This window comes from Papaver somniferum, chromosome 9 (assembly GCF_003573695.1).
Source record: "Papaver somniferum cultivar HN1 chromosome 9, ASM357369v1, whole genome shotgun sequence".
NCBI lineage: Eukaryota > Viridiplantae > Streptophyta > Magnoliopsida > Ranunculales > Papaveraceae > Papaver > Papaver somniferum.
Window position 1 is genome coordinate 1340769 of NC_039366.1, and position 25158 is coordinate 1365926.

General features: G+C 41.2%; 1 protein-coding gene across 5 annotated transcripts; it reads left to right on the top strand.

Moving 5' to 3' along the window:
- Nucleotides 1-17989: 17989 nt before the first annotated feature.
- On the top strand, nucleotides 17990-21647 carry LOC113313687. 5 transcript variants are annotated; one of them, XR_003341991.1, is made up of 3 exons: nucleotides 17990-19224; nucleotides 19466-19552; nucleotides 19839-21647. XR_003341991.1 is itself a non-coding variant. In XM_026562480.1 (2 exons), exons 1-2 carry the CDS (start codon nucleotides 18664-18666, stop codon nucleotides 19501-19503), a joined length of 624 nt encoding a protein of 207 aa, XP_026418265.1. In that variant the 5' UTR covers nucleotides 17990-18663; the 3' UTR covers nucleotides 19504-21647. The 5 variants fall into 5 exon arrangements, 2 of the variants coding, with proteins under 2 accessions (XP_026418265.1, XP_026418266.1); XR_003341992.1 differs by having other exon boundaries at nucleotides 19900-21647; XR_003341993.1 differs by having other exon boundaries at nucleotides 19907-21647.
- Nucleotides 21648-25158: the final 3511 nt, after the last annotated feature.

Genomic DNA, 25158 nt, shown 5'->3' on the forward strand with positions numbered 1-25158 from the left:
AACTTTTAGGAATTTCCAAACCACTAACACGCAACCAACAGTTCAATAAAATGATTCCAATTCACCTACAATAGATCATCGAATACATGTTCTTCAAGTGTTACTTGTTAACTACTGCGGAGACGGTTTCCTGTAAACTTAAATAACAAAACAAATCTTAACCATTTCCAGTTTTAACCTAGCTGAATTGTCCCCCTTTATACTAAACTTTCAATTTTAATAGACATATATATATATATACACACGTAATATTAGAAAACTCAGTGGGGACTGCTGTCCCCACTAGACTATTACTAGCTCCGTGCCTGGATCCTATCTTTTTTGATACACTTAGGTTGGGTCTAACAGTAATCCAAGATTCAAGTTTATTCTTGGATCCACGTCACCCAAATACATCGCCGAGCGCAGTAGGGATCCAAGATTTCTAGTGTATACGCTGTTTGAAGAAGCGCGACACGCACTTAGAAACGGCGTGTCGTTGGGGCTTCGCCTGAGAATCAATTTTGGCAGAGTCTCGTCCGTATTACGGTATTTTCCTACCATTTTTCAGGTCATTTACCTCTTCATCCCTGCACAATCCCAAGTTCCTAACATACATCTAATTGTATCCATAGTCAGGCAACTTCATTCATTCTTCTTCTCTGAATCACAACATTGTTCTTCACCCTAATCACCCACCAAAACCCTAACCAATTCAATTGAAGCCATCACTATCTACAGCAGCAGATTCTCAATCAACATCAAACCCATCTCTTATTTCACAATCTCCATCAATTACAGAGACCAAACACCACCATTGCTTCGCTCAACATCTTCTATGCCTTGATTTCTCGATCTCAATTCCATCTTCTCTGTTCAATCTCAGCTGCAAACCATCTTCATCACTTCGAACTAAAATTCATCCCTAACAGTCCTCCATTAATCAATTCGGTCCAAACCCCATCTCTTACTTTACTGATTTATCATCCTGAATCAACTCCCTCTCTGTTCATCAATCAATACTCTTTGAATCTCCTTCTTGTCTTCTCGAATTGATAGCAGAACTCATCAGTCTTGTTATTAGAAGCAAACCACACTACATATCAATCAACTCCGATCTTGAGCCCTCAATTTCATCTCTTCGGTCTCTCGGTTTCAATAGCAGCAACCATTATTCTTCCCAGTTTCAGATGTGTAAATGAACGGCGGAAGAATATTTTATGCTGGTACGCGTTTAGGAACCGCGTATGGAGCTTTTTTGATACGCAGTTTCAAATCGCGTGCCCGGGTTACTTCCTTCTTGGATCCAAGCCACACGCAGTACTCTCTGGGATGCAAGGAAACTGTAGCGGGATAAACGACACTTCCACAGTGTTTAATCTTGGATCTTGGAGATGGTTAGACCCAGCCTTACAGTGGGGGTTGGGTTCAGGTTTTTCAAATTCTAGGAATTCAATTCTCACGTAATCCTTTTTCTCTAGAATTAAATTTCGTTAGGTCCGTCGATGTAATGTAGAAGACGGGAGGGGATTGGATTCCTACGAAATTTAATTCTGAAAATTTTACGTCTATTACTTTAAGGGGATTTGGTATATTCCACCGGAATCTAATTCCAGAGATCCCGAGAGCCTGAACCGAACGCGTTGTTAGGTTGTGTTTGATATGAGTAAATTTCATGGAATTGGTTATCTTTTAACGGATTTAAAGTATTTTCTGTCGGTTGATTATAAATTTATTGCAAGGAGTCGTGAGCTTATTTATATTAAAAAGTATGTTTTGAACTTAATTCCATATAAATTTACGAAGAATCATTCCTTGTCTTTCCTAAGATAAACATTACATAGAATACGCTTTTCATGAAATTGTTTCTTTTCTATGATATCAAACACATCCTTAAAATCATTGTTACAAATGTTGACTATCGAATTATATTGTTGAAACAAAATCTACAAGCATCTCATGGAGCACCGACCTGGGTGTCTTAACGACTCTCCGTTGTTTTGAGGGACTTGATTCAATGTCAAACTCATGAATGCTTAGCTTGCTTGGGGCAGGAAGGGTTGTTTCTGTGATTTTTTAGGCAACTTTTTATTTGAATTGAAGTTCAATTGGAGGAACATTTCATCTCAAGATTTAGATGGAAATGATGGAGGTGAAACTAATAGTTGCTGATGGGAGTACCATTTTATTGATAGTGTATCAAAATTTATATATAACAGTTGGTAATGTGAATATCAGTTTAGTGTGGAGGATACCAAAACCCATATACAGTATCACTTCTTTAAAATAATACCAAATAATCATAAAATAATACATTTCAAAAGTTCACCTTAAGGATTAATAGGTCCCAAGTAATATAAAGTAATAATGCTACTAGAAAACCAAAAAATAATTTTTACAGTATTAAATTTTCTCAAAATATGATTTAATATTGGTGTATTCCATCCCTAATAGTTCGTAGTGCACCCAAAAGGCTCGGAATCACGTTGTTGTATGGAAATAAAAAATGTTGAAGTGAGATCGATACTTAAAATGCACGTATTCATATCGTAATTAGTCAATAATATATTATCTCTACATAATTAGTAGATATTGTACTTACAACTATAATTAGTATTCAACTTCTAGACTAAGAATTAATCTCTAAAAGGATAATATAATATTTAATAATAAAATAAAAATTAATATATTATGTTTTTAATATAATAAATTTTCTTAGTCACAATCCTATTATTTTATAAAATTTATACTGTAAAATAAATAAAAGCATTTGAAATTAATTGCCTTCAATCTCATATCTATCACATGTTAATGTAAGATGTCTAGCTTTAGATTTATTTATCCAAATTTATATTCACCTTGTGAGTTTAGTAAAAGAACTTTGTTTTGGAGAGGGACGTGGATGGTGAGGAGTTGGTCTAATGAGTGCATTATCCCGTGGCGTTTGCTCTAATTGTAAAATCCATATTGATTTATTCAAAGATCTTTCCCTTTCCACGTATATTTGTAATCGGATGGTTGTGGTTAACAACCTCCGATCCTTGTTTGACTTTTTGCTTTCCACTCTTGTACTTTGATCACTATACACTCTCATATCATAGTGAAATCTATTTTAGGGTCTCTAAAAATTCTTGAGGGACTCCTCTATGATTATATTGTCTAAAATGAGGATAAATATTTTACCATATTATACTTCTCCCCTTATTACAATCCCAAAACTATTTACTATTCTAAAATAAACAAAAACCTAGATCTAAGAAACAAATAGGTTCAGTTTTTTTCATAGATACATGGCTTTTTAACAAAGTGGGTAACTTTTTGAACTATATTTGAGAAAATGACCGTTTTTTTTTAATCAATGATAAAATGGCCGAGTTTGACATTTTTAATCCTGTTTTTTTCTTCAAAAAACGGGTAACATCCGTTAAATGTGCACGTGTCAGTTAACCTACTTAGAAAAAGAAAAATTAACGCTCGACTGAATAACTCACAAACTTCTTCGTATCTGAACCGGTTTTTAGTCAACTCGCCTCGTAGCACGTGAAGAAAACGTGCATCCTTTGTAACGGTCGGATCCACACATTTCATCAATCTACTTGGAAAAAATCAAGGGACTAGATTTCACCCCTTTTAGTAGGAGAACCCTAGTATTTCTCCTACCAAATAGCTCATAAACCCCCAATAATCTGCAATAAACACAAACATAAGTACATGAGCCAAAGTTTTACAAATTCTCAAGGTAGTAGTAATAGGAGGAGCAGTAGCAACAAGGTAAGAGCCAAAACAACCTTAATTTCATGTTTTATCTATGAACATGGAAGCCATGAATTCGTAGGCATAATTTCCTACTACTAGGTCGTAGGCAAAATTTCCTACTGCTAGGTTGTAGGCAGATTTCCTTGTCGTAAACTCTTCTACCACTAGAATTTGATGGACCTCTAGTCAAAGATTAGTTTTTGTCCGATTTTTACGGCTAGAAATTGATGAAATCTAGGTCTTAATGATGAAAATATAGCGTAAGTGAATCTGAAAATTCAAAAGAATACCAAGTATTTTGTTTCTTTATGGCCAAGTCTTAATACTAAAAACCTAGAAGCATGTGAATTTAAAAATGCAAGAAAAAAATCTAGTATTTTTACGGCTAGGTCGATATTTGTAAACCAAAACCTATGAGATAGGTTCGGCTAGGAGTTCATGAATTCACATCCATCAAATGGGGTTACCGCTAAGCGTTCAGGAGTTTCCATCCTGTTGGTGATTTTTAACTTAGGGTTAAAATCGTAAAACTGTACATCCGACATGACGTCACTATGACCATTAACGCATTTATTAAATTAATCAGCATGCTTACGTAAGGATTACCGGGGTACCTTTTTTCACGGGTCAGATTCCACGGTAGAACCCTTAACACTAACTGACATCACCTATACCAAACCCTAAATTTTCATGCTACCGCGCCAAGGCATGCCAAGGCATGCCAACCAAGCCAGCCGCACCACTGCGCCAATGGCATGCCATGCCAGCCGCACCACCGTGCCAATAGAAAACCATGTCAGCCACGTCTCTGCGCCGAGGCATGCCAACCATGCCAGCCGCACCACCGTGCCAATGGAAAACCATGCCAGCCACGTCTCCGCGCCAAGGCATGCTAACCATGCCAGCCGCACCACCGTGCCAATGGCAAACCATGCCAGCCGTACCAATGTGTCAATGGCAAACCGTGCCATCCACATCTACCGCGCCAAGGCATGCCAACCATGCCAGCCGCGCCACTGTGTCAATGGCAAACCGTGCCATCCACATCTACCGCGCAAAGGCATGCCAACCATGCCAGCCGAGCGCGTGCCAATGGGAAACCGTGCCATCCAAATCTACCGCGCCAAGGCATGCCAACCATGCCTGCCACACTGCGCCAATGGCATGCCATGCCAGCCGGCCTTCCCTTCACGGCTGCTAAAACGAAGGCGTGCCAACCATGCCTGCCACACTGCGCCAATGGCATGCCATGCCAGCCGGCCTTCCACCTTAGATGCAAATCTTAGCCGTCCAAGGTCGCCATCCAACGCATGGTAACCTTTGGACCAACGCCAAAACCCTAATTTTTGGTCGCGCCTAAACTATGCCACCTCGGGCCCGCAACATTCCACTTGAATTCTTCCTGAGTTTTACGTTCAGGCAGTTTTCACCTCCCGAACGAGTTCAAAACCTAAATATCCCCACTTAGGGAGATAGGAAATTCTTTTCCGGTCAATTTGAGGGGCGGACCGTCAAAATCCGAGTCCCTACGAGAATTCTACAACGATTCTAATAAAGGGTGCTAATTAGGGTTTCTAAAACGAAGGCGTGCGGCCATCAACAGCCACCCTTCCATCTTAGGAGCAAATCCTAGCCGTCCAAGGTTACCAAACAATGCATGATAACCTTTGACTCAAAACCCTAGTTTGGCCACGCCAAGGCATGCCATGCCAACCTTGCCGCGCCGCCATGCTGGCCTTCCTTATGCGGCTACCAAAACGAAGGCGTGCGACAATCAACGGTCTCCCTTCGATCCCAGGAGCAAATCCTAGCATTCCAAGGTTACCAGACAACGCATGGTAATCTTTGACCCAAAACCCTAGTTTGGCCACGCCAAACCGCGCCAAGGCATGCCATGCCAACCTTGCCGTGCCACTATGCTGGCCTTCCCTAAGCGGCTACCAAAACGAAGGCATGCGACAATCAACGGTCGCCCTACAATCCCAGGAGAAAATCCTAGCCGTCCAAGGTTACCAGAAAACGCATCGTAACCTTTGACCCAAAACCCTAGTTTGGCCACGCCAAACCGCGCCAAGGCATGCCATGCAAACCTTGTCGCGCCACCATGCTGGCCTTCCCTATGCGGCTACCTAAACAAAGGTGTGCGACAATCAACGGTCGCCCGTCAATCCCAGGAGAAAATCCTAGCCGTCCAAGGTTACCAAACAACGCATGGTAACCTTTGACCCAAAACCTTAATTTGGCCACGCCAAACCGCGCCAAGGCATGCCATGCCAATAGCATGCCAACCTTACCGCGCCACCATGCTGGCCTTCCCTATGCTGCTACCAAAACGAAGGCGTGTGACAATCAACGGTCGCCCTTCAATTCCAGGAGCAAATCCTAGCCATCCAAGGTTACCAGACAACGCATGGTAACCTTTGGCCCAAAATCCTAGTTTGGCCGCGCCAAGGCATGCCATGCCAATGGAATTCCAACCTTGCCGCGCCACCATGCTGGTCTTCCCTATGCGGCTACCAAAAACGAAAGCGTGCGACGATCAACGACTACCTTTCCTCTTACGATGCAAAATCTCGACCGTCGAAGGTCACTAAGCTAGCAAGTCCCCCAATCTTGACTTGCCAGACGACAACAGTATGCTACATGTTTTCCACGAAAACATTCGAGATATCAACACATATCACAAACTGGGGGATCCTCTTTGGGTATTGGTTTGGCGGTTTACAGCGTGCGGCGTACACTACGCCTGTCATAAGGAAGTGTCATAAGGCTGAGGCGGTTAGTAAATACAGGGAGTAATGGTGAAACACTCTCTTTTATGGAACATCAATTCCATGCGTTAACGGTTACCACATCCTCCCATTTACTCACCCATTTTTTCCATTCCTTAATGAGACCACAGTACGTTTCACTTCGACTTGTATAAATAGGTCTTACCTATTTCCACCGAACAACAAGTTCAATCAGGAGCAATACAACACTCAGAAACATTCGTTAGCTTTCCATCTATGAGCTTCCCATTTTCTGATACAAGCCGTGAAACAACTACTCTTCCAGAATCAACCTGATCTCAACACTTTCTTCGCTTCCCTCCCCAAAACCAACTCATTCTCCTTCACTTTGTGACCGAAGCAAGTCTGGAACGGCCATTTATTTGTTTAGGCCGGATTTGTACAGATTGATCTCTCGAATCTAAAGTACTCCCTTGCAGTACATTGTTTAGGGTTTAAACTCGTTTCTCACCCACACACCCGAAATCAGCAGAAATCGTTTTCACCCTCAAACAATTGGCGACCACAGTGGGAGATTGATCTTTCAGTTACAATGTCAATTTTCGACCATCGATTTCATACTTCGACCCAGACATCAAGACGGTAGAAGCAGGCGATCCGCTCAGGGATCGACGACTAAGTTACCAGACGACCTGATTATCAGTTTTGACACGGCAAGGGATGACTGGGGACTACCTACGAACGATCCAACCAGTCTTGACGCGGCAAAAGGAGACTGGGGACTTCCCAAAGGTTAAAAACAAAATGATCCGCTGAGGGATCGACGACTCGATCATCAAGTGACTCAGGGACGACTGGGGACTTTCCACAATCGCGGTGTTTCCCATGAAAGTCGTACTTGCACCTGACTCGTTTTCGTTAGCAGATCCAAAAAATCGAGTAAGTCTTGCCTAGACAAAATACATGGTTTACTATTTCAAGTTTTCACGGGAATGATAAAACCGATAGCCATGTTATGTTTCATCCCATGTCATCTACCGACACGCAACGTTCATGTTTCCATATCTTCCCTTGGACGTTTGTGTTACTTACAATCATAACCAAAAACGGCATCATCCTAAAACAGTTCATCCAGAATAATAATCCAAAACCCTTATAGATAAAAATTATCTATCAATTCAAATCAAACCATAAACCAGGCGCTTTGTTTGCCTTTCCAAAAAAAAAACACAGTCACCTACCCGTACGTGCCCACTTTGCATAATAATGATTACCCATCACAATTCATGAGGTAGCCGACGTTACTACGATGATATTCGAAGAGGAATTATTTATGATGAAGTATTTCTACAAGTTTATGAAAGGCATACCCACGTCCAGGGTTTAAACCAGTTTCAGAAGAACAATATTTCTATAGATTTATGGAAGGCATACCTATGGCTAGGGTTTGCACCAACACAAGAAAAGCAAGAAAACAAATTGAAAGAGAAACGTTGGAGTACATACCTGGAATATGCTTGCCCACTTTATTGCTACCGCTCCACGCCAAGTCAGCGCCGTGCCAAGCCAGCGCCTTGCAAAGTCAAGCGTCCACGCCAAACCAAAGCCCATTCCAAGCCGATCCAGCGCTAAAAACTTGCATCTCTCCAGCGCTGACAGCTTGCATCCCTCCAGCGCTAAAAACTTGCATCTTCCCAGCGCCAGCAGATTGCATCCTTCAAGTGTTGCTATTGAACGCCCAGTAGAAGGGATTAACAATTCAATTTCATCACACGTAAAGATCAGGAATGACTTCTCCAAAATCGAGACAAAGAAGATCAACAATCCCCTTGAGTTCACAAAGACCCTCTTCTTGTCAGGAGCTGCATGATTTACGGGGACTTCGCCCACAAAATCGTGCAGTCCATGATGAAACACTTATGTGAGATTCTGTATTTTCCCAAGGCGAAGCGTCAAGACATATTTGCATCCCTCAACCGCACTACATCAGGGAAACAGCTGTTTCCAACCAGAGAAGCCGTTCCCAAACCCTAACCTCTCCTGGAAAGCACGATTGATAAATAGAACTGGGGACTCCTAACCATTATTTGATAGAAGGGTGTCCAGTTTGACAACAAACTGGTTAACGCATCCGCTCCGCTTCAACGTTCTCTCCAACAACCACTTCACTTCAACGTCTTCCAGCAGCGGCTCCGCTTCAACATTCGATCCAACAACTACTTCACTTCAACGTCCGTTTGGTTTTTTTAAGTTTCAACATCCTCTCCAAGGGCCGAAGCTGCTTCAACGCCGCTTCTTCCTGCAAAGGGTCATACCACCACGTTCCCCATTTCAAGGATCATGATCACAACCAGCCATTATTCGTAGTTGTGGCCGCCTTTTAATCCATATTGCCAAAACTCCTGATCATGGACAGTTCGCTCGCTAACGCATCCGGCCGATCCTTATACTTCCATGGATACCCATATACTTCCAACCAACCTACTTTGTTACCACGACAATACAGTCTCTTCTGATTACATTTGCTACCAAGAACTGTTGCCGCTCATTTGTTGATCCAGCCAGAGCTTCACCACAACAACAATCACTACAAAAATGGAAACATGTAAACCATACTTGGGGACTGAGGATATACATGGAATCCCTTCACTGTCAAAGCTCAGGTGGCACAGTCAACCAAAAGGCCATGGCCACAAAAAAAGTCATATACTCTTCAAGGGTGCAGCGCAAGAATAACATCACCTCTCTGTATAGAACACGCCTTCGATACTCTACGAGCGTGGCAGATCCCAGACCTTCCCAAAGGAAACAAATTCAGAAACTAAAGAAAAGCGCGACTGGGCATTGATCATCGCAGTCCATCCTGACGACCATCAAAGATTCGTGAGATAACTCCAGAGATGCGGCTAAAACAGTTTCCTAAAGAAACAGAGGGAGTCACGATAAACAACATAACACAATCATTTTCTACCTCTTCGCTACCCAGAATATTTCATCCATATGGTATTCTGAGCATCCCGGCATAACATCCTGAAGAATACAATAAGCTTGCATCAAATCCCGTGGACGTGGATTCAAGGAGATGCAATGGAAGTACACTACACACGGGGACTACCAACATGGGACGCTTTCACTCTCCTCAACCAGGTTATTTTTAATTTCAACGTCATCACTGTCAGAGTTTTACGCAAAAATTGCTCAACATGAAGCCGTACATATGCACCGAAGACTCCAAAAGCACGCCACAGAGATACATTCACATATTCGGCCATGACCATCGGATCAAACGGAAGTATAACTTGGGACTGTTCACCGCATCCCATTCCATACGATAGTCCAAGATTCAGAAGATGGTTCGAAGGATGTCTCTTGGAACAAAGTCCTTGAAGACTTGATAGCAGCACAACGGCGACAGAATGTCTCCCAACTCATCTTTTTCAAATTGTGTCTTCGGAAGATTTCTACCATACAATCATCCACAACATATCATCATCGCGATCAGAGGATCCAGACACTGAACAACCTAAAGTCAAGGAAGGCCGACAACGCAACAACAATACCCAAGATTATCCCTGACATGATCGTTGCCAAGCATATATTTCATCCATTCATCCCAAGAATGCAATGGAGTTTTGGTAAATTTTAGAATCCGCTGGAGAGACACTACAGACGAAAGCACGGATCCAGACGAGCAATAAAAGAGGGTCGATACCTCTTTTCATGCGGACGGAGTTTCTAGAGTTTGAACAGAATGAAGATTAATTCTTGCTCCATGAACGTGAATAGATGACTGGGAGCGACTATACCACCTCGGGCCCGCAACATCCCTCCTGAATTCTTCCTGAGTTTGACCGTCGGGCCGTTTTCAGCTCCTGAACGATCTCAAAACCTAAATATTCTCGCGTAAGGAGATAGGAAATTCTTTTACGGTCAGATGGATGGGCGGGCCGTTGAAATCTGAGTTCGTTCGAGAATTTTACAACGATTCTACTAAGGAGCGCTAATTAGGGTTTCGGCATGCCAAACCCTAAATTAGACAAAGTTGTCAGGCGCCATCACCACCATTTGATAGCCGAACTTCCAACATCATCACCATTCCCACTATTCCAAGCCTACCGATGCTGACGGCTCCATTCCAAGCCGACCGATGCTAGAGGCTCCATTCCAAGCCGACCGATGCTGACGGCTCCATTCCAAGCCGACCGATGCTGACAGCTCCATTCCAAGCCGACCGATGTTGACGGCTCCATTCCTATTTGAGTAAAGTAAGAAAAAGAGGCAACCGGGACCGCGAAGACAAATCATGCCAAGACGTCCGCACCATGCCTTGTCCCCACCACGCCAAGCCGTCCGCGCATGCTTTGCCTCACCAAATCGCGCCTTTCCATGGCCGCACCATGCCAAGCCATCCGCGCCATTTCCTTGACCCCACCATGCCAAGTCGTCCGCACCATTACTTGCCGCGCCAACACCAAAAACTCGCCAAGCCAGCATCATGATGTTCCCTAACCCAACCAAGATGACGCATAACCAGACTAAGCCGACGATTTTCATCTCACCACTTCACGGTCTGCACTACCAATACAACTAATGCAAGGCCGCCAACACGAGAAGCACAATCTCTCCTTACCTCTCGAAAAAGGTTAGTCGGACCTTCCTGACCATATTTTCACGACTTGTCGTTTCGATTTTCGTCCTTGCCCGTCACCATCTTATGCTTACCTCGCAGCAACACTCCTGTTTCGAGCTAAGGATGAGATTTAATGTTGATGGTGGTTTTTAGCTTAGGGTTAAAATCGTAAAATTTTACATCCGACATGACGTCACTATGACCATTAGCGCATTTATTAAATTAATCAGCATGCTTACGTAAGAATTACCGGGGTACCTTTTTTTTCACGGGTCTGGTTCCACGGCAGAACCCTTAACACTAACTGACATCACCTATACCAAACCCTAAATTCTCATGCTACCACGCCAAGGCTTGCCAACCATGCCAGCCGCACCACTGCGCCAATGGCATGCCATGCCAGTCGCACCACCGTGCCGATGGCAAACCAAGCGAGCCACGTCTCTGCGTCGAGGCATGCCAACCATGTCAGCCGCACCACCGTGCCAATGGCAAACCATGTCAGCCACGTCTCCGCGCCAAGGCATGCCAACCATGCCAGCCACACCACTGTGCCAATGGCAAACCGTGCCAGCCACATCTACCGCGCCAAGGCATGCCAACCATGCCAGCCGCGCCACTGTGACAATGGAAAACCGTGCCAGCCACATCTACCGCGCCAAGGCATGCCAACCATGCCTGCCGCACCACTGCGCCAATGGCATGCCATGCTAGTCGACCTCCCCTTCACGGATGCTAAAACGAAGGCGTGCGACAATCAACGACCGCCCTTCCACCTTAGATGCAAATCTTAGCCGTCCAAGGTCGTCATCCAACGCATGGTAACCTTTGGCCCAACGCCAAAATCCTAATTTTTGGCCGCGCCTAAACTATGCCACCTCGGGCCGCAACATCCCTCTTGAATTCTTCCTGAGTTTTACTTTCTGGTAGTTTTCACCTCCGGAACGAGTTCAAAACCTATATATCCCCGCTTAGGGAGATAGGAAATTCTTTTCCGGTCGATTTGAGGGGCGGACCGTCAAAAATCCGAGTCCGTACGAGAATTCCACAGTGATTCTAATAAAGGGTGCTAATTAGGGTTTCTAAAACGAAGGCGTACCGCCATCAACGACCACCCTTCCATCTTAGGAGAAAATCCTAGCCGTCCAAGGTTACCAGACAACGCATGGTAACCTTTGATCCAAAACCGTAGTTTGGCCACGCCAAGGCCTGCCATGCCAACCTTGCCGCGCCGCCATGCTGGCCTTCCCTAGCTATGTGGCTACCAAAACGAAGGCGTGCGACAATCAATGGCCGCCCTTCAACCCAGGAGAAAATCCTAGCCGTCCAAGGTTACCAGATAACGCATGGTAACCTTTGACCCAAAACCCTAGTTTGGCCACGCCAAACCGCGCCAAGGCATGCCATGCCAACCTTGTCGCGCCACCATACTTTCCTTCCCTATGCAGCTACCAAAACGAAGGCGTGCGACAATTAACGGTTGCCCTTCAATCCTAGGAGCAAATCCTATCCGTCCAAGGTTACCAGACAACGCATGGTAACCTTTGACCCAAAACCTTAATTTGGCCACGCCAAAGCATGCCATGCCAATAGCATGCCAACCTTGCCGCGCCACCATGCTGGCCTTCCCTATGCGTCTACCAAAACGAAGGCGTACGACAATCAACGGTCGCCCTTCAGTCCCAGGAGAAAATCCTAGCCGTCCAAAGTTACCAGACAAAGCATGGTAACCTTTGGACCAAAACCCTAGTTTGGTCGCGCCAAACCGGCATGCCATGCCAATGGCATGCCAACCTTGCCGCGCCACCATGCTGGCCTTCCCTATGCGACTATCAAAAACGAAAGCGTGCGGCGATCAACGACTACCTTTCCTCTTAAGATGCAAAATGTCGATCGTCGAAGGTCACCAAGCTAGCAAGTCTCCCAAGCTCGACTTTCCAGACAACAACAATATGCTACATGTTTTCCACGAAAACATTCGAGACATAAACACATATCACAAACTGGGGGATCCTCTTTGGATATTGGTTTGGCGGTTTACAGCGTGCGGCGTACATTACGCCCGTCATAAGGAAGTGTCATAAGGATGAGGCGGTTAGTAAATACAGGGAGTAATGGTGAAACGCTCTCTTTTATGGAACATCAATTCTATGCGTTAACGATTACCACCTCCCCCCATTTACTCACCCATTTTTTCCATTCCTTAATGAGAGCAGAGTACGTTTCACTTCGACTTGTATAAATAGGTCTTACCTATTTCCACCGAACAACAAGTTCAGTCAGGAGCAATACAACACTCAGAAACATTCGTTATCTTTCCATCTGTGAGCTTTCCATTTTCTGATACAAGTAGTGAAACAACTACTCTTCCAGAATCAACATGGTCTCAACACTTTCTTTGCTTCCCTCCCCAAAACCAACCCATTCTCCTTCACTTTGTGACCGAAGCAAGTCTGGAACGACCATTTCTTGGTTTAGGCCGGATGTGTTCAGATTGATCTCTCGAATCTAAAGTACTCCATTGCAGTACATTGTTTAGGGTTTAAACTCGTTTCTCACCCACACACCCGAAATTACTGAAATCAGCAGAAATCATTTTCACCCTCAAACACATCCATAGAAGGGATCGATACGGCGATGATGTCGACCGAATACTAGTTGAAAATGCAAAGAGGGTATTTCTTGAAAGCATTCGATATGGCATGAATGTCTTTGCTGGGAAAGGTGAGTATAAGGGCCAATACTTAAAACAACAGATGTTTTGAAAGGTGTGACTTATTATGATTGTTGGATATGGTATTCTTTTTTGGCCTTTCATGTTAAAATGGCGCTACCAATATTATTTTGCACAAATCTCCGTTGTTTGAAAAACTGAAGTATATAATTGCTCCAACTGCAAATTTTACCGTCAAAATCATTAACGATAACATGGTGTATTTTTTGGCGGACGAAATTTATCCAACGTGGTCAACTGTAGTTCAAGCGTACACCGAGATACCCAAACACGATGATAACCGTGATAAAAGTTATTTTAACAAGAAACGTATGAGATGTATGAATGTGATGAACGAGCATTTGGAAATTTGAAGAGGAAGTTCTCTGTAATTTTTGGACCATATCGTTCGTTTAACCTAATAGAAAGGAACATAATTATGCCCAACTATATGATTTTCAATAATATGGTAATCAAGGAGACCCGAACGGGATATCAATGGACAAGTTATCCAGATAAATATTTGAGAAAAGAAGTTTAGCCCCTTCATGATATGCCCGCAAGAGAATCCACTCCCTTTGGAAGCATCCATTAATTCAGATATATTATTCTTTTCGATCTTTTAGTCCCCTACTTAATCTTGACGGTTATAACGTATACAATGGTATGGAATACATTAGGATATATCTGTGCACAATTACGTTGAATTCTGAAGAAAAAATGCTCACATGATTTAGTTTTTTTTACTTTATAATTATCATTTCAACCAATTTATTTACATTATATAATTTGGTTTGTATAATTTAAATTAAATAGACATCGAAATTGAATCTATATTACATTGAATTAAAATTAAGGATTACGTATTATATTAAAACTAATAACTAAACGAGTGTTATGGCATTATCGTTATCGTTATCCTTATCTAAGGTGTCGTCTTATTTATCATAAGCAGTGTCAACTGTAGTTGGGCGTAGTCGTGCCTTATGTTCTTGAATTTCGTCAAATTCATCTTGTCAGGGTCGTAGTTATGCGACATTCGTCCTTGACGGGTACATTCCCATGATACCTCTCATATTCACACTAATTTGTTTTTTGTTCAATTGCCTGGCGACCATTCTTCATTTCTGCATCAATTTTCTTATGCTCAACTATTTTATCAATGCCATCTTTTTTGTTTTTCAAAATATTCTCGAATGTTAAATTCTGAAGTTAATGATTCTGCGGTATCTTAAGTTTCCTTTCATCTTTTTTATTAATCTTTTGACACTCGTTCGGTCATATATTTCTGCATTTCTATTAACATTAAGATTTGAATTACCTAGTGAGGATCCGCCAGTGTTGGGTTGAGAATTTGTGTTTGTTTCTGGTGAAGAATAAGGAGACCTTTGAGAAATATTTGTACGTAATTTTTTAAGTGATTTCTTTGGTACTTGATATCCATTCAAATGATCAGGGTTATACCGGTTCAGCTTTATGATAGTGTGAAAACATGCTTCATGCTTGAAATTCGGAGTTCTTGCTCTTTGACATTCCCCTTAAGTTTTTTGTTGTTGTAGTTTGGATATTTATAAATTTTTCTATTACAACAAACATAACACGTTTTAAAAGTAAATTAAACGATTTGAAATGAGACTTACCACATCGACTTCGATATCATTGCTCTCTCTGCAACAATTCATCTGCATCATCAAAGATAACCAGTTGTTCACGTCTTTGTTAATTGTGTTAAAAGTTAAAACGACCTGACAAACAAGCACCATCACATTTTTGAATATTCCCAGTGTCTTGACTAAAATGCTTATGAATATTCCTCCAAAGTGTATTATGTTGTTGTTGAGCAACATTGGTAACATCAAGTGTAAACACTACAAAACTTCTGCAAATAACTCTATCTTCATCCAGACTATACTTTGCACCACAAACTTTTAGTAATGAGACATATCATGTTGAAGCGTTATGTGTTTGTGATGAACCAACCGTTGTTTTAATTTTTTTTTTCTTTGGATTTGAAGACTAAGTTGAGATTGAAAGTTTGAGATTGAAAATTTAAGTCGAATATAATAAATTTTGGTTGTAGAAAGTGTGAATTTCAAGTTGTTGGATGAACTAAGAGTTATCGGCTCAGAATAGGCAAGCGACATAACATGAAAAAATAGTCGTCTCAACCAGAACCAAGACTCGGATGTCGATTTTCCAATTATCCCTTGTTGATTCAATCGTCTTAATTTGAGTCGATCAACTCAAACTTGAGACGGGATGGATAAACTCCCAGATTTGATCATTTGCCGGTCCATTTTAACCATTTTCCTGCTCATCGAAAGGTAAGAATGAGCGTACCCCCTTGGAGTTGCTCAAAAAATGAACAAACACACGAGGCCCATATCTAGGCCCATGCTCGGATATCTCCTTAAATTTGAACGATTTCTTAGGGACCATGGTTTTTTTGAGGGGACCATGGTTTTATTAGGCCACCTTCCCTATAGTTATAAGGGGTGTCCTAAAGCATTGAAATGACTAACAAAGATATTCTCACAAACCCATTACTTGTCATTCGTCTTTGGTTAAATAAATGAGAAGTACTCATTAAAATGAGTTGAAAATGGAAGTTGCAGAGAGGTTTAATGGAGGTTTTTTTTTTCAGAGAAAAGTTCGGTTATCACAAATTAATTTTTTCTTAACCGAACTCAGAGTTCGGTTGATTCACAAAAAAATACGTTTAACCGAACTCCTTGTATTAGAACAACACAAGTTCATAAGTTCGGTTCCTTCGCAAAATAAGGATATCACCGAACTTTACTTTACGAGAATAATGAGAAGTCCACAAGTTCGGTTCGTTCGCAAAAATATGAAGTTGTCTTTGTAACCGAACTCTACCTTTGAAACTTCATAACCGAATTCTACCTAATTCGCCAAGAAATAAATTTCGTAGTAACCGAACGTCTGCCTAATTGCATATATTCATATATAAGCCCAGTTCGGTTGATTCGCAAAATATGTTGAAGTTTGCGAACCAACCGAACTTCTAACACTAGGTTACTTTTAACATGCAGTTCGGTTGGAAACTTTGTTGCGTTGAAGTTTGCGAACCAACCGAACACACAAGATGTACCCAAATAAATTGTTAAGTTCAAAGTTCGGTTACCTACCATTTTATCCTAGGTAACCGAACATTACACTGTACGACCAAAACCTCCATTGACGAGCGAGTTCGGTAACCTGCGTGTTTGGAAAACGTAACCGAACTACACTTTCAGGTGTGTTCGGTTACATGTTCTTGACATATGGTAACCGAACTGGCCCAAATCTACATAAAAAATTTCATTTTTTTTGAAAGTTTGGAGCATTCAACCAACATTATCTAAGTTTGAAGCATACCTGGGTACCCACATACCCTTCCCCCGGTTGTGGTTGGTAAAATCCATCGTTTTTCATGTTTTCCTTCTTCATCTTCTCTAACTTTACTCTCTCAATAATTCTACTTCTTTAAAAAAAAACCATCTGATTTTTTAATCTCACTAATTATCTTTAACTTAATCATCTCACTAATAATTACATTAACTATTATTAAAACTAACTAATCATCATCCAAAATTAATCAGGAGGGTAATTTAGGTATTAATATAAATATCTAGATAAGGGGTGACCTAAATTTACTTCTAATGTCTTTACCCGAAATAAAACCATGGTTCCAAAAAAACCATGGTCCCAAAAAAAACCATGGTTCCCCAAAATTGAAAGTTTGAGATTGAAAATTTAAGTCGAACATAAAATTTATTTTTCCCCAAAATAAATTTTGGTTGTAGAAAGTGTGAATTTCAATTTGTTGGATGAACTAAGAGTTATCGGCTGAGAATAGGCAAGCGACAGAACATGAAAAAATAGTCGTCTCAACCAGAACCAAGACTCGGATGTCGATTTGCCAATTATCCCTTGTTGATTCAATCGTCTTAATTTGAGTCGATCAACTCAAACTTGAGACGGGATGGATAAACTCCCAGATTTGATCCTTTGCCGGTCCATTTTAAGCATTTGCCTGCTCATCGAAAGGTAAGAATGAGCGCACCCCCCTGGAGTTGCTCCAAAAATGAACAAACACACGAGGCCCATATCTAGGCCCATGATCGGATATCTCCTTAAATTTTGTCAATACTCAGAATCTTCGAGTTGATATCTTCTCAACCGAGTGAACAGGAACCAGGCCAGTTCTCCCCAAAATCTGTAAGTGCGATTCTGAAACCCTAGTTTATTTTCCAATTCTTGCAATGTTTCGTTCTGTATGCAATACATTTGTTCGGAATAGGATAATTAATGGAGGAGATCTTAAACCCCTTTCTCTATGCTCACATCTTATATCACAAAACCCTTATTTTATCAAAATTAGATTTATTTCATCTTCAATTAGTTCAATAGACCAACCCAATTCTTCTTGTTCTTCATTTGTAGTTTCTTACTTGATGAGTTGATGTGGGTTAACTGAAAAACAAGCTATCTCTGCTTCTAAGAAACTTAATTTCAAAACCACATCTAGACCAGACTCTGTTGTTACCTTCTTTCAAGATTACGGGTTCACTAAACCCGACATCTCCAAAATCATTACCAAAGTGCCAGTCATCCTTTTATCTGATTCTCATAAAACCCTTAAACCCAAACTTGATTATTTCAATTCTAAAGAGATCTCTAGACTTGAAGTCGTCAAGGTCTTATCTACCAACCCTGAAATTCTAAAAATAAGTTTAGAAAACCAAATCATTCCTGTTTTCAATTTCCTCAAGAAAGTAGTTGGTACTGACAGATACGTGTTAGCCATTTTCCAACGCTCAAGATTTCCTCTAGAACTAATTGAGAAAGCAATGATCAACATACAGGCTTTGAGAAATGAAGGTGTCCCTCAATCAAGGATTGTTAAGTTTCTAATCAGCAGACCCTCGACACTAATAATAAGCACTGTTAAATTCAAGGACATTGTACATGAGGTTAAGGGTATGGGTTTTGATCATTACAAAAATACATTTCTTATTGCTATTATAGCAATCACAGCGATGACAAAATCAACATGGGAATCAAAACTGAACGCTTACAGAAAATGGGGTTGGTCAGAAGACGAAATTCTAAATGCTTTTAAGATTCATCCTGCATGTATGACGTTCTCTGAGAAGAAGATATCAACAACAACGGATTACCTTGTGAATCAAATGGGTGTTAGTTCATTGCTTATTGCTAAATGCCCAGTGATTTTGAGTTATAGCTTGGAGAAGAGGATTATACCAAGGATTTCTGTTCACCGAATTTTAACAGATAAAGGTCTAATGAAGGATAAAATTTCATTGTATACAATTTTGCAAATGGGTAGGGAGTCTTTCTTAGACAAGTTCATCATCAAGTTTGAGCAACAAGCTCCTGAGCTATTGAAGGTAAACCATGGTTAACTATCTACTACTTCTTTATCAAATTAGAGATGTGAACATGCTTGTAAATATAGTTAACTATCTACTACTTCTTTATCAAATTAGAGATGTGAACATGCTTGTAAATAATCCAAAATTTACGAATTATAGTTTATGATAGCCTGTCCCTATGTTGGGCCTTTTAACTTATTACCCTGATATTTTTTTTATTACCCTGATAAGGTACTGCGCTTTATGTCTCCTTCAGGTCAAAGAACTCTCATGAGAATTTGTTGGCTCATGTAGATGTAATAGCACAAACATACAAAGATTTGTCAAAATTTCTCTGGAAAAGGTATTTTCCTCTTTAAATTTCCTCCATGCTATGATCATCATTGCAAAATTCTAACTCACTTGGAGCACTCACAAATTCAAAAGGTATCGGATTGCATAATGCAAGCTTTTTTCACATATCCAGTGTTATCACTGTTTGGGAGCTTGCCCATGACATATTGTCCCTGTCTCTACTAGGATAGCTTAAAATAGTAGTCTTTGTATCTCCTAGTATCAGCCCAATAGTAAGAAAACTGAGGGTATTTCTTTAATTATGCAATTTGGTTTTCCATGATATGCTGGAGTAGCATTAAGAAGACTCGCAAGCGGCTTCAATGCAACAGAAACTGGTCTGACATCATGGCGTAGTTTGTAGGTTCCACCGCAAGGCATCGAGCACAGAGGAAGGCAGTCTGGTAGGAGATGTTGCTGCAGTACTATGGGCTCCAAAATTAAAGCCAGAAAGCATGGAATTGGAATAAGAAGCTTTGAAGCTAACGAAACTGTTAATATAGAATGAGAAAGGATCTGACAGATCTCTCATATAACCACTAGTAGGTTATATTAGTATGTTTGGACTTTTAGTTTGTATTCCCTCCAGTCACAATGGTATTAGCAAACTAGTTTGCGCTAGCTACTCTACCAGAGGTCCGTAATTTAGTAAATGATGGTACACATCATGCCTGAAACCAACATTTTGCCCGAGTATGTACCAAAAACAGGTGTTAAAACTTAATATACTTTATCATTAAGTTGTGTCATGATATTTCTCTGCTTTGGCACAATATTTCTCTGATGCGTAATGCTATCAAGTATCTATAGTGGAAGAATATCCCACCAAAAACCATTGTATGCCCTTAACTGTTCATGTATGCCCTTAACTGTTCATGTATGTTCTTGTCATTAGTTTTAATGTGTGAAGATCATAAGGAACACTGAATCTCGGGTTGTCTGACTAGTGAAATTATTGGAAGTTGGTGCCGTTTCAGATGTTAATATGGCTTGAGTTGTTTAAGATATCAGTCCATTATTGTTCAATATTTTCCTTATCAGCTATGCAAGTGAAATTGCATTTCTTACCCGATACATTTTCTTGAAACATTCCTTACCTGATACATGTTTTTTTTTGTTCTTGGAACTAGAATTTATGCAAGATTTCTTTAACTTAACATTTTCTTAATGAAGAATACAGAGAGGGAGTTATGCTGATACTTACAGGGCATCTAGTAAGCTAATAGGAATAGGTGTGTTCTGTGCAATATTGAGCTAGGACAACAATATTGAATATGATAGCTTTAAAATGAGTTCTAAGGTAAAAAGTTTTCAAGTATCTTTGGAGGAAGAATATCCCACCAAAAGCACTGGTCTTTCTCTGGTTTGCTGTGTAAAATGCTGTACAGACAGTGGATGACCTCATTAAGAGGGGTTGTGAGATTACTGAAGTTATTTGCTGTGTATGCAACAATAGCTTGGAAAATGTGGATCACCTGCTTTTGCAATGCCCTTTCTTGAAGAGAATTTTGGGAATATCAGATCAAAGTTGGATTCAACTTGAGTAAACAAAAACTCTGTTCAAACCGAAGGCTGACAGGTTTTTAAGGGGAAGCAACTAGCGAAGAAGATATGGCCGCTGCTCCCATTTGCAGTGGTATGGGCAATCTGGTATGAAAGAAACCGAATAGTGATGGGGAAGAAATGAGGAAGAAGTTTGGATGAGATCATCATTGAAATTAAAAGGTGGTTATTTCAATGGGGTAGTCCACAGCTGGTTCAAAATTTTCACTTTTAGGTATTAATTTTGAATTGGGAGGCACATGAATCGTAACTAATTTCATTTTGAACTGAACTTTGGGCCTGGGGCTGGGCTCTATGGTGGTCAAAGTTTTTATCAGGAAACAGATCGTGAAGTCTCCTTCTACATCTAGCAGCAAAGGTGAGCTCAGCGGCTGGTGGTGACATTAAAATTAAGAACTCTTTTTAGTGCTATTTTATGAAGCTGTGTAAAATGTAAGTAGTGCAATGTCAATTTCTTACATTGGAAGGGCGAAAAAGATTCTGTAACAAAAGCATAAAGCATGGCAGAGCTGCTTAGACCACCCAGTATTTTTCTGTTACAATTCTGAATAAAGATAAATCTTAATCCCAATAGTTATTAAATGATGGAAATGGGATTAGACTCAGTCAGTGCATTTAGTTATTTGTAAATACAACTCACAAAATTACTCTTCAGTGCAGAGGAGGGGATCTCTTGAAAGCTTTGCATGTAATCCACCCAAACAAAGTGATACTTCCTTCATGCTCGGCCTTTTCTTTCCAACATATTTCAAACATCTTTTAGCGAGTTTAGCCACAACCAAAACAACACCTATTTCTCCTTCATTAAGAACGCGGGCATCCAAAGACTCAGACAAGCGATCTTCTTTCATTGAATTAATGAAATATAAGGCTAAACCCTTCTCTTCTTTGTGTCTTGACAAATTGCTCTTTCTCCTGTTAAGAGCTCAACAAGAACAATTCCAAAGCTGTACACATCACTTTTATCAGTGAATTGGCATGAACGAAAGTATTCAGGATCTAAGTAACCAAAGGTTCCTTGCATAAGTGTGGTTAAGTGAGTTTTTTCTGTAGGTATTGATCTAGAAATTCCAAAGTCAGAGACCTTAGCATGGAGCTTTTCATCCAATAATATATTGGTTGATTTTACGTCTCTGTGAAAGATTGGTATGTCAGCATCTGAGTGTAAATAAGCCAGTGCTCCCGCTACCTCAGATGCAATTCTTTGTTAATTCTTCGGTTGAATGGCTCACGATTTGCTGCATTGGTCACGACCATTCTTCGGTCATGATTCGGCTCAGGTGCTTTAGAGTTGGCTTCAGGCAAAGCTTCGTTGTGCTGGTGAGTTGCTTCCAATCTTTGGGCGATCTTATCTCTGAGTTCTTGGTTTTCTCGGGCCAGCAATGCCACTGTCTCTGCGTACACCTTTTGATTCTTCTTCAACTCCTCAAGCTCTGCCATCAGCAGGGGGAATGATTTGATCCTTGGTTTGGAGTACTGAGCCGTCCCTGCCCCCCGGGGCCATGGTATGATCTTCATCAACCGTTTGGATTAGGGAGATGGGAGGTTCGGTGCTCACTAACTGTAATTCCATATGTGGGGTTAAGGGTCGGTTTCTTGTCAGCAACGGCCGGGTTGTTGGTAGAGTTTGGTTCTGCTCGTTTGTTGGCGGCATCCCGAAGACTGGCTATAGTATTGATGATTCCGAAAATCCTTCCCGTTGCTCAAGGGCGCGGGTAGCTGTTGCGGATTTCACTGCATCGGCCTTAGCTGCATCTGCTCTAGATGCATCTTCTCTTGCTGCATCGGCTTTTGCTGCTACTGCTCTAAGAACCGTCGCTGCTATATCGTTGGTATTTGACGGTGAGGTGATTTCCGCAGTATCTGGCTTTTGGTTTGTTGTTTTCACCTTTTCACCCTTTTGCTTTCTGCGTGTCATGACTGGTGTTGTCATGGCTGTGTCTTTGGATGATGCTTTAGCCTTTCCTGCATCCTTCGTGTTTTCCATCTTAGCTTTCTTTGCCTGCACATGTAAAACATCATCGAAAATACAATATCCATGGGGGTCCTGTTAGCAAAGTTAATCAAGCGTGTAGGACAAAAGCATGACTCGATCGAAAGTTTCCAAGAGAACGTGAACTAAGATGAAGATTTGGAGAGATCCAATACTTGAAAACATAGATCTACTCATGGATATAAGAAATTCTTTGAAGGGAAGTGCAGGGTGATCGGTTTTAAATATGAAAAACGCGGAAATATCTGAGAAGAACGAAGGTCTTTAAGTTTTAAACACGAAGGATATGAAACATTCTAGAGAAAACACGGATCCGTAAGATTCGTCTTAGGGAAACATAGAAAACTCTAGAAAATGTGTAGATCTGTGGGTTTTGTGTCTTGAAAGCCTAGATAACTTTTAAGAAAAGTATAAACCTACATGAAAACTGGTTTCATAAATGGATGATAAGCTTTGAACCATATGTAGAAAATTAGTTTTGGAAGATTGGTTTTGAAGATTAACTTAAATCCGAACACTATCATCCATAGGATAGCATGGGGAGCCGAAAAACAAGTAAAATCACAGGATAAGATAAATCTTTTACTGGGACAGAGTCCCTGTTTCTAGCGCCAGATTGTGAACACATAAATATCGATGGCATCCACGTGTTCACAAACAATAATCGCAGTGTGCATAAAATCGTTATGGGGAATAAAGTAGATTTAAAATGGCATAAACACAATGACTCATCGACTAGGAGCCTTCGGGCTCGTCCTTGTCTAGTCATGAGAATGTAATTCAGCTATCCTTATGAACACGATGCATGGTATCACATAGCATAATGACAAAAGCAGAAAGTCAAGTGCTGAATATAAATTAGACAATGATTTCCGTGGTTCAACATTAAGGCCTACGTCCACGGGGTTAGGGTTTCACTATGTATTTGGAATTACAAGGGTAGTCAAAATGACTTTATGTGAATCACGAAGATAGAGGGGAAATAGATCTCATACTTACTCTTCCTATTTCTCTCACCTATTCTCTTACTCTCAGTTGGTCGACCCCTTCTCTCTCAGTAGAGAGGGGTATTTATAGGGATGATACATGGGGTCCACTATTAAGACTGTTGCAACCTTATCTTCTTGATCTTTGCCCAAATCCCGCTGGTATCTTCGTGTTCGATCAAAGGCTCCATCGGTCCTGTATGGTTACGATGGGTCACCTCCTTTCCTTCCAAAGATCTGCTGACATGTACCCTATGCCTATGGTATTTAATGTGGGTGGTTGGGGCGGTCCGCACGCGTCAGACAGATGTCTGATGCCCCTGTCACATCTTCGTCAGTGGAGCTAATCTTCGCCGTTGATCTTCGATCTTCCTCGAGATGGGATAAAGCAGATGTTTGGGTGCTCTTCAGTACTTTGCGGTGGCTCGTTCCTTCAGTGCTCCTTGATCCTGAGCCATTGGATCATCGTGATGACACACAAATATAGGCGATAGAGGTCCCCTGGGTGTCGGGACATGGCATCATATCTTGATGTCTCACGGTTGCGGATGATGAATAATATGTATACAGGGGTAGTTCTCGCAAGTGGTTGCACATCCAATATTCATGTGTCTTTCAGGATCATCAAATTTGTTAACAGTATCAAGAAGCGGTATGATGTAGCCGTAAACGTCACAACCAACAACTACCAATTCGTTTCTGAGTGTCGGAAATAGTGAAGGGTGTTCCATGTAGAAAGGGTTCTGATGACAAAGTGTAGTTAGTAAAGTTCTGATACCCACAAACAGAGGGTGCTGGTACACGAACATGAACATAATCTAGCGTGATTTGTAAAACTTCGTACCGTCGATGTAACCATGAATCCAAAAAGGCAACTGGAGTACCACCAGAGTGATTGCATGTGATCTTGAAGCCGCTGTCATGGTAACAATTACTAGTATCCATTCCGAATGGGTATGGAATACTCGCGTTCCCACATATGTCTCTACAACATGGTTTAGCCAGCAACGAAACCAGGAATTTATGTTTGGGTGGGCTAAATTTTTTTTATTTTTCCAACAGATGAATCATGAA